The sequence below is a fragment of the Lynx rufus genome, unplaced genomic scaffold (assembly GCF_022079265.1).
Source record: "Lynx rufus isolate CCGP_SWC_20201006 ecotype Redwood Valley unplaced genomic scaffold, mLynRuf1.p SCAF_2, whole genome shotgun sequence".
NCBI lineage: Eukaryota > Metazoa > Chordata > Mammalia > Carnivora > Felidae > Lynx > Lynx rufus.
In genome coordinates, this window is record NW_025814834.1 from 210,867,903 (window position 1) to 210,878,138 (window position 10,236).

The 10,236-nt window shown below is 60.0% G+C and overlaps 1 protein-coding gene across 1 annotated transcript; it reads left to right on the top strand.

Annotated features, from left to right (window-relative positions):
- The first annotated feature begins 257 nt into the window (after nt 1–257).
- FAM131C (family with sequence similarity 131 member C) lies at nt 258–10,007 on the top strand. Its single transcript, XM_047083304.1, has 7 exons — nt 258–279; nt 4,665–4,780; nt 5,827–5,862; nt 6,122–6,215; nt 8,382–8,564; nt 8,807–8,917; nt 9,724–10,007. The coding sequence occupies exons 1-7, from the start codon at nt 258–260 to the stop codon at nt 10,005–10,007; spliced, it is 846 nt and encodes a 281-aa protein (XP_046939260.1).
- Nucleotides 10,008–10,236: the final 229 nt, after the last annotated feature.

A 10,236-nucleotide genomic window follows, 5' to 3' on the forward strand; every position in this document is an offset into this window, starting at 1 on the left:
GTCAGCGCAGAGCCTGATGTGGGGCTTGAACTCGCAAACCATCAGATCATGACCTGAGCTGAAATCAAGAGTTGGACGCTTAATCAGCTGAGCCACCCAGGCACCCCTGTTGAGGCAAAGTTTAGTGAGCAATGTGCAGGCCCTGTGGCAGGTGCTGGGACTGTGGTGGTGAATAAAGCTGACGAGGACCAGCCTGTAGACAGCTGATGGTCTACTGAAAGACTGTGAGTAAGGGAAGGGACATACACTGTGTGGTGATGGGCACCATAAGATCACGGGGTAGGAAAGGACAGGTGTCATTAAACAAAATGGCTGGAGACCTCGCTGAGGTTCTAACATCTGAGCAGAGACCCGAATGCAGTGTGGGAGTGAACCTGCGGCTATGTGGGAGGAAAGAGTTCCAGCTGGAGGAACTGAGCAGCCAGTGCAAAGGCCCTGAGGCAGGAATGCGCTGGGCGTGTCTGAGCCATCAGTGTGGCTGGAGTGCAAGAGGGAGAGAGATGGACGTTGAGGTGGCAGGGGGACCACAGGTCCCAGATTAGCATGTGTGAGTTCTGCCAGGGGCCATCTGGGGGGCCTGGCCACTGCAGGGAGATCTGACCTGGTTTGACCTCTTCCATTCTCAGCCCAACTCCCTTGACCCCTAAAGTTGCCCACCTTCCAGCCTCTGAGGCCTGGGGTCCCCTTGTCCTTCATGCAGCCCTCTCAGGGGGCACCAGCAGAAGTCAAACACGGCCCCTTCCTCAGTGTCCTGTTGACCCTTGAGAGACTCATAAGGCAGGCCGTTCCACTCCTCTTCCCGGCCCAGCTGTCTCTCCCCAGCTGTGCAGACACCCAGCCAGGGGTGGGGCGGGTGGGTAAGGATGCTGGCCTCTCTTGTGCCGGCATCCCAGACTTCTGAGAGCCCCCTCACTTCACTTGTGAAGTCAGCAGCGTCAGAAGGGTGGTGGATGGCTGGGGTAGAACAGCCTGTTTCAACCGCCTTGAAGAGGGTGTTTGCTTCCCCTGCCCTTGACAGTGGCTTTCTTCCAAGTGGGGTACCCGGTACGTCTCTGTTCTGCTTTGGATCCTGGTAGGCAATACCTAGAGAACAAGAACAGCCAACTGTCCATTCTACAGATGAAGAAATGGAGGCTCCAAGAGGCAAAGTCAAGGTCCCACAGGTAGTAAAGGGCAGAGCTGGGATTTGAACGGGGCGATCTGGCACCAGAGCGTCACCCAGTTGTCTCTGGACCAGCTCCTCAGGAGCAGACCCTGGAATGAGGATTTGGGTGCAGCTGGTGTATGAAGGAGATCTTCCAGAGGAAACCAGTAAAGGAATGGAGAGAGCAAGGCGGAGGGCAGGGGCCGCAAAGGGTCTGTCGCCCTGCGAGGGTGGCTGCAGCCCCATCCCGCGGGGGGGACTCTGGGCTCTTCAACCCCACACAAAGGGTCATAAACTCGCCTCCGGTTGCCAGAGAGTGGCTCACCCGAAGGAGACACGGTTGTTGCCAGTTGGGAGCTAAGCCCATGGGGCAGGGGCTGTGAATGCACAAAAACAGGAGGAGAAAGCGGCCCAAAGGCACAAGTGAGGCCAGTGGAGCACTCATGCTGTCCTCCGGCTCCCCATCCTCCCCTCCCTGCCAACACCTCCGAAAGCCCCCTAGTCACACTTCAGCCCACGGCCCAGCCCTGCCTCTGGGAGCACCTGATACCTTCCACCTCCGCTTCCTCCAGGAAGCCCTGCTTGCTCCCATGCCATCTGCTCTTGCAGACTCTGCCTGGGCTACCTAAGCCAGAGGAGGGTGGTGGCGGCTAGCGTCCAGCACAGGGACGCTGCAGGCTGGGACCAGCGTCCTGCAGAGACCCCCCTCCCTGCCACGGCCCAGACACCCCTGCTCCTCCAGTCTCCCAGACTCCACGGTTTTGTGCAAGCTGCACACCCCTCCCTCTGCCCACAACACCTTCCTCCTGGCACCCCCTCCTGGCTAGCTCCCCCATCCGCGTGAGGAGTCCGTTCCATCACACCAGGAGAGGGGGTGAAGAACGGGAGCACTCGTGGGTGCTCCTGCCCCCCCCCCCACTGCCCATCAGCCTTGTGTTTGAATGAGGGGCTTTGGGACTGGTTTCCATGCAACTGGGAGCTCCCAGAGGGCAGGGATGAAGTCTTAATCCCGCCTCTGTGCCCAGGTGCTTGGATGGTACAGACATGTATTAAATGGATGCTTAGTGGGAGAAGAAATGAATGGATGCATGAATGAACGAATGAATGAATGAATGAACCAACTAGAATGTCAGCTCCGTGAGGGCAGAAACCATCTCCGTCTTGCTTGTCATTGTTTGTCAGTGTTCCTAGTGCCCGTAACAGAGCCTGGCACGTAGTAGGTGCTCAGCTAATGCTTCGGAACGCATCAGAAAGAAATGCTTACTCAAGTGAATGTAAGGGTGTTCCCAGTTACCCTCTGGAGGTGGAGTCCTCTTCAGTTCAGCCCAAGAATTCAGTCCAGCAAACCCCGCTTCTTCAGTTCAGCCTGTCATCCCTTCAGCAACTTCTGCAAGCCTACTATGTGGTAGGCCCTGAGAATGCATCACGATGGGACTGGTCCCTGCCCTCCCACACATGCTTTTAGCAGACAGCCTGTGCTAACTGCTATAATACAGGCAGAGGTCATTCCACAGTGTCGACAGAACACCCTCTGGGTGCCAGGCCCTGTTCTCTGGTCTTTGCTATGGTCTCTGCTCTCAGGGTCTGGCATTCCCGGAGGGATCGGACACTTCAAAACACAAGAACGTCAAAGAGTGCCGGCTGCTGTAAAGGAAGCTTGGCCCCGGGGGCAGGGAGGGCCCCCTGAGGAGGTGACCTTGAGCCGAGACCTGAGTGACACGGTTCAGGAAGATCTGGGGATGGTGTTCCAGGCGGAGGGGATAGCAAGGACAAAGAACAAGTGGGCCATTTGGGGAGCAGCAGGGAGGCCAGAGCGGCAGAAACAGGGACCAGGCTGGCGTGCAGGGTGAGGGGCTGGCTCTCCCGTCAGGTTCAATGGAAGGAAGCCAGCGGCAGGTTTTCAGCAAAGGTGCAGTCCGACCTGTAGCATCCCTGTGCGGCGGGGTGGACGGTGGGCTGCGTGCCAGGAGAGGAAGCGGGAGGCTGTGGCCCTCTTGTGGTCCAGGTGAGAGAGGCTGATGCCCCCTCGTGGGCAGCAGTGGTGGGGATGGAGAGGGGTAAATCCGGAAGGGAGGTTGGAGAGACAGCCAGCAGGGCTTGCTGGTTGGGAGGGTTGGGGGAAGGCAGCGCGGAGAAAACTGGATTTTTGGTTGGTACAGCCGGGTGGACCATTGCATCATTTTCTAAAATTGGAGAAGTGGAGGAAGATGGGCCCGAGTTTCCTTGAGACACCTGCCGGGCGTCCGTGAAGGGAGTTGGAAATGCAGTGTGGGGCTCAAGCAGAGTCTGGGCTGTGGGTGTGAATGTGGGCGGCAGCCGCTCGCTCTCCGATGAGATGCCCTGGGAGGGAGGAGGGAGATGAGGAGGGGCCGGGAGGGAGCGGAAGGGGGGACCACGGAGGTGGGAGGGAAGCCCGAGATGGGCGTGGCTTGAGAGGGAGGGAGGGGCTGAGAAGCCAATGAACCGCTGGGCTTGGCCAGGTAGTCGAGGGCTTTCTCCGGAGAGGCGACCCGAAAAGGGTGGAGGAGAAAATGGGAGTCCAGGAAGTAGAGGTCGAACACAACTCTAAGCGTGGCCTGGAAGGGGTTGGAGGAGTGGGCACGGAGCTGGGGGGAGCTGGGGTCGGGACCACCACACCGGCGGCCAAGAGGGAGACAGACAGACCGGACGATCACAAGAGCAGAGAGAGAGCAGAGGTCCTGGGCGGGGGGGTGGGGGGGCAAGGCCAGGTCCCAGTCCCTGGTTGGGACGGCTGGTCTGGGCTCGGCTCGGATGGGGTAGGGATAGTTCTTCCTCTGTCATAGGAGGGAGAGCAGATGGTGTGGGCAAAATGCGGGCGGGGTAATGACTTGAGGTAGAAAAATGGGGCCAGAATGGAGCCTGCCGAAGGCCTCTGGATCTCAGTGAGGGACGGGGAAGAGTCAGAAACAGGGCGTGGGGTCGGGGGTGCCAGGATTGCCGGTTTGAGAAGGAAAGACGCCCGAGGGAGCCCGCCTGGCAGGAAGCAAACTTAGCGGTGATGGGAGACAGGTAGAAGGGTCCCCAGACGGTGTCTTGTGCGAGGCCGGCGACTTTCTCCAGCGACATGCAGGTCCAGGCGCAGAGCAGACAGAGGGGAGACTGAACACGGTTGAGACTTGAGGGCGTCCGCGAAGGAGAGCTCAGTCCGCAGGCTGGGCCAGGGCTGGGCCGGGACGGGAGTGAGGGCACCAGGGGCTAGTGGAAAAGAGGAGGGGAAATGGGTTGGAGGTCTCCATGAGGTCAAAAATTCTGGAGTGTGGGTGCTGGAATTAGGGGAAACGGAGGAACAGGCGGATGGGCGATGATTCTCATGGAGGGGACCAGGCGGGAGGAGATCTAGCCGGTCTTCTCATCTGCCATGGCCTTGGGTCTCTGTTTCCTACAAGATGACAAGGGATGATAATATCGTCGTGCCCATCTCTCGGGGCTGGCTTGAACAGGCCCCATAAGGAGGAGAGTGTGCGGTTTTTCTGAGTTCCTCCTGTCATTGTATTTCCAGATCTGTTCACAAGTGCCCACAAGGACTGCCCCATGCCCCAGGGCACGGGTCCTCTGAACCCAGACTTGCCCTCCAGCCGTCCCCCTGCTGTCGCTCCAGACCATGTCACTGGCAAGGTAACTGGTCACCCTTCATCCCCACCTCTGCCCTGGTTCCCAGAGTGTCCCCTACAGCTCCCCACGGGGAGCTGAAACCTTTCCAATCTTCCCTTCCTGCCGCACTTGGCTACTTCCTGTGGGATCAGAGCCCCCAAGGTTTGGTACTCAGTTGAATGAAGGTCTGGGTCACCCTGGGCATCCAGGACTGGACCAGGCTTGTTTAGAAAAGAGAGTCCTGCCTTGGAGATTTTCCCACCCAAATCAACTCAGTCTTGCAGATAACAAGTCCCCCCACCCCCCACCCCCACCCCCTACCACCAGCCCACCAGCCCTTAGCAGCCTGCATTGCCCTCTGGAGGGTAGAGTGCCATTCTTTTTTTTCTTTTTCTTTAAGTTTATTTAAGTAATCTCTGCATCCAACGTGGGGCTCGAACTCACAACCCTGAGATCAGGAGCTGGGTGCTGGGTGACTGAGCCAGCCAAGCGCCCCCAAGGAGTGGCATTCTTAGTCCGGATGCATTAGGAAGAGCTTGCTGGGGGTCTCAAATCGTGCTGCATAATTTCCACCCCCACCCCAGAGGTCGTGGCTTGGACCTACCTGTTGATATAATTATTATATATCTTTTTAGCGCATACACATGCTAAGTGTCATGCTAGGCACTTTGCATCGTGTCATTTGCCTCACGACAACCCGTGAGGTAAATGGTAGTATCACCCCTTTACAGAGGAAGAAACTGACGTTCTGGGATGTTAAGGCATTCGGTTGAGCGCTCCCAGGTGCAAAGTACAGAGTCAAAACTTGAACCCCGGTCGGACCTATGTCCCGCACTCGCTGCCTTGCTGGCAGAGCCACCATTGCCTGCCCCCCGCCCCCCGTCTTTCCCCGCACGGCAAGGGAAACCAGGGCACGACCCAGGAGTAGGCAGACCCCGACCTCGGAATACCAGAAGGCTGACCGACACCACCGCCCCGGGCTCCAGGACCCGTGCCTTCTGCTGGCACTGTGTGCCAGGCCCTGCCTGACCCTCTTTCTCCTCCTGACCCTCTTTCTCCTCTCGTTTTAGGACAAACAGATGGATTTCTGTTGGGATCCTTGGCAGGTCAGTGCGTTTGCCCTTCCCCCGGTCCAGCCAGCCGCGGCTGACACCGTTGCCCCTCACTGTGCAGTGCCCAGCCTGAACGCCCAGTCCTGCCGGCCCTGGGGGAGGGGGGCCCTGACGAGAACAGCGGGGTGGGATGGCCCTGTGGGGGAGGGCACAATCGCTCAGGGAGGGTGCCTCGTGGGGATGGAAGTGGGGAGGGGGGGTGCCCTCTGGCAGGTGCAGGGGGGATGTCATCTGGCCCCTCTCTTCCCCGCAGAGGTGCTTCCAGACCACCAACGGCTACCTGTCTGATTCCAGGTCCTGCTCCAGCAACTACAATGTGGCGGCTCTAGCCACCTCGTCCCTTGTGGGTAGGCCCCGACTGCCCTCTCCTGCCCTGGAGTTAGCATGTCCCCCACCCCTGGACACTAGCCGTGGGGGGGGGGGCAGAGCTGGGCCGCAGAGGGAAGGATCGCAGCCCCGCCCGAGTCACCATTTTCCAGATGCCACGCTCCGGGCCGGGTTCGGCCAGGGGTGGCGACTTGGTGCTCCTGACCCACCCCCCCCACCCCCCGGCCGGGTTAAGTTGTTGGGGTCTCCCCGAAGCCCTGAGGAGCTGGCCCCGAGTCTTCAGATCTCTTCAGCAGATGCAGTCTGCCCGTCACCCCCCCCCCCTTGGGTCGGGTTCCCTAGAAGCAGAGCCCCGGACGAGGATTGTGCGAGTGCTTTATTGAGGGGTAGTTCTGGAGGGCAGTGTGTAGGAGTGAGGGCAGCAGGGCCAGGGGAGGGAGCCCAGCAAAGAGGGGGCCGCACGAGAAACCGTTCTCGGCCTGATACCCCCGGGGAGCTCAGGAGCACGGACAGAACCACTCCCGGTGCTGGCGGATGCTTGGATATTACTGCCCCCCGTTGGTCCCTTGTTGCCCCTGGGAAGGCTCTCCAGCCTCCGGGGCGGCTCTGGGTGAGGCCACTCCTCTCAGCCAAGGGCAGGCTCTGGGGAGGGCTGCAGGCCGGAGGCAGTGGCAGCGGGGAGGTGGGCGCACAGGCCAGCACGGGGTCTGCCGCGCAGGTGGCCCAGAGCACACCTTCTGGGCCGTTCTCAGCGGGCCAGCCTCTTTGCTCACAGGTCTGTCCCATGTACCTCAGGCTCACGTCTCCTTAAATCCCTCACGGCCCTCACGGCCCTCCTTCCGTTTGCCTGGACGCTTTGCCACCTGAAACCCCTTCCCTCTGCAGGGGCCCTGCGGGGTCTCTCGAACCACCTCCTGCAAAGACCTTCGCCGGTTGCCCGCACATCTAGCTTGGGGAGGGGGTCTCCGCCTTCTTCCTCGCCTCCGTCCTCCCCATATTCTCAGTCTTATGGCTCTGGTTTCCTTGGTGGATACCCCGTCTTGCTCAAATATTGCTGTTCCTTGCGTCTTGGCTCTGAGACCCCAGTGACTGTGTGCTCAGCCTTGGTTCAGAGAGATGCTGAATCATGCCTGACAGCCCTTTCTGTCAACTTCCACATCCAGCCAGTCTCCTCCTGAGAACCCTCAGGCCACCCGCACCCCCCCACCACACTGCCCAGCCCCTGTCCTGTCTCTTGCTTCCCTTCAGTGGTATCTGACAGAGCCTCATCTCCACCCTTGGCCCCTTCCCTAACTACGATGCTCTTCCTAAACAGCAGATCTAACCTGTCACTCTCCTGCTCATTACCCTGCTGTGGCTCCCCATTGCTAGAAGGAAAATGTCAGAGTCCTTAGTCTAGCCCCTGAGGGGCTCTCCGACCTCTTCCAGTCTTAGTGTGGCCTCCACGTCTCACCCCTGGTAGTCCTGGAATCATGCCAGATTCTTCGATGCCTTCCTTCTCATCTCATCTCTGAAATAGCCTCCGTCTTGCCTTCTTCTGTCCAATGCACCTACAAACCTACCAACCTGCCTGTAAAGCTCAAACCCCAGTCCACCTCTTCCAGGAAGCCTACCTGGTATACGGCACCCCACTCAGGTCTCCCCTTCAGCAGAGCTGGCACTGGGCTTGGCACAGGAGATGCTCTCTCAGCACTTATTAATTAATGCATAAAGGGAGAGGACCAGGTGGATCTCGAGTGGATCTTTGGGTGGATCTTCTGGGGCAGGAGGGTCTAAACCTGGTCAAAGGGAATGAGGGGTGTGGCAGGTCTGGGGAGGAAGCACCAAGTGGAGGGGAATATTGCCTGAAAGCAGGATGCTGGCGGGGGGGGGGGGGCGGTGCATGGGACCTCCACATGAGTGGGGAGCATCTAAGTGAGGTGGGGGGCCTTGGGGCTTGGGGCCCGTGGGGCACAGAGTGGGCACGGGCATTGGCTGGGCAGGGGGACTTGCACAGATAGATACAGGGCTTTGTGGGTACGAGGCTGTGAGGACGCGGGGCGCTGGGTGAGTACACAGCGATGAATGATTGTAGGGCGTAGGTCATTGGGTGGGCCTGAGGCACGGGGGACCTGGGGTAGCGGGGGTAGGGCCCTGAGCTGGGTTCTGTGTCAGAGCGGTCACCCAGCTGCCCTCCATGCCCCCAGGGGTGGTGCAGAGCATCAAGGACCACATCACGAAGCCCACGGCCATGGCGCGTGGCCGCGTGGCTCACCTCATCGAGTGGAAGGGCTGGCGTGCCCAGCGGCCGGGCTGGGAGCCATCCCCGGCCGAGGATGAGCATTACTGTTGCCTGCCAGACGAGCTGCGGGAGGCCCGCTTTGCTGCAGGTCAGAGGTCGGGGGCGGGGGGGCATGGGGACGGGACCGTAGGGGACCGAGGGTCACCACCTGGGCAGTGTCTAGGCAGGGCAGGGGGTGGACGGGGCATCAGGTGGGCGCTCTGATCACCGGGGCCTGGACGGACAGCCAGCTCACTGCAGAGTGCCAATGCGGCCTGGCACCGAGGCCCTGCCCCCATCTTCTGCCCTGTCCCTGCTGAGCTGAGTCCCGCTGTCCTCCCCCTCCCCCAGGGGTCGCCGAACAGTTTGCCATCACAGAGGCCACACTGAGCGCCTGGTCCTCGCTGGACAATGAGGAGCTTCACCCCGAGAACAGCCCTCAGGACGTCGTCCAGCTACAGGGTACCTCCTGGGCCGGCGCTGGGGCGGGGCAGGCAGAGCAGAGCAGGGCCTGGGTGCCTGCCCTGCCGCCAAACGCACTGTGACCTCGGACAACCCCCCGCCCCCGTCTCCTCAGCCTTGGTTTCTGCATCTGTCCAATGGGGCTGGGGATCCTTGCCCGGCTCACTGCCCAAGGAGAGCTCTAAGGGTAAAGGAGAGAAGAATAATAGTAATAATGCATCGTGGGGATTAAGTGATTACTGTGTTAAGTGCGTATTGTATTATCTCACTTAATCCTCACGACACCTCTACGAAATAGGTCCTGTTATTGTCTCAGGGAAACCGAGGCACCAGGAAACTTGCCCTAGGTTACACAGCTAGAGGCGTCAGAGCCAGGACCTGAACCTTAATCCCTAGCACAACCAACCAGTCTTCTAGAACCCCAGGTCACCCCCAGTTACTGCTTCAGCAGGGCTTGGTCCTGGGTGAAGCCTGCATACCAGCTACTTCATTTAATCCTTCCTCTGACAGCGAGGGGAGGGAAGGGAACGGAGGCCGGGGAAGAACACTGTCCCAATTTTCAGAGCCCAGGATTCAGATTCGAGTCCAGGCAGCACGGCCTGCTTTTAACTCCTCCACTCATTCCACCACCCCTGGAACCCCCAGGGAGAAACGGGCTCAGAGAGGTTCAGTGACTTGCCCAAGATCACACAGCTCAGCAGTGACAAAACACTGGCCTTCACCTTCCCTCACACACCAGGAGAGGGTGAGGAGGGGGTCCGGGACTCCATTCCTCATGCCTCCTCCCCCTCCTGTTGGTTTTCCAGACCTAGAGAACCTCTACCTTCAGGACAGTCTTCTGAGCGGCCCCTCCCAGGATGACAGTCTTCTGGCCTTCTCTTCCCCTGGCCTCTCCCCCGATGGCTGGCCCTCACCCGATGAGCCCCCCATCACAGCTGCCGACCCCCAGCCCCCCAGCCCTGAACAGCAGCATCGGAGGCGGCTGCCTAGGGGCCCAGGGCCTGAGGGTGGGGCCCACCTGCAGGGCTCCCTCCCCTCGGTGGACAGCATCTCCCTCTCAGAGGAGGAGGACGAGGTGTTCTACAACTGAGGTGGGGGCTACGTGGCTCAGAGCCTCCTCATACTGTGACCTTGCCTGGGGGGCAGCCCGGGCATATCAGGACGTCGGGGTCCTGGCTGGGCGACTCTTGACCCCTCAGGGCAGGCAGAGGGTGGGTGCAGAAGGGATGGGGGGGGGGTCAGCACTCCTTGTGGACCACTCTGTGCCTCCGTGGACCTGCCCCAGCAGTGGGAGCCATAATCCCCCTTCTCCCTTCTTT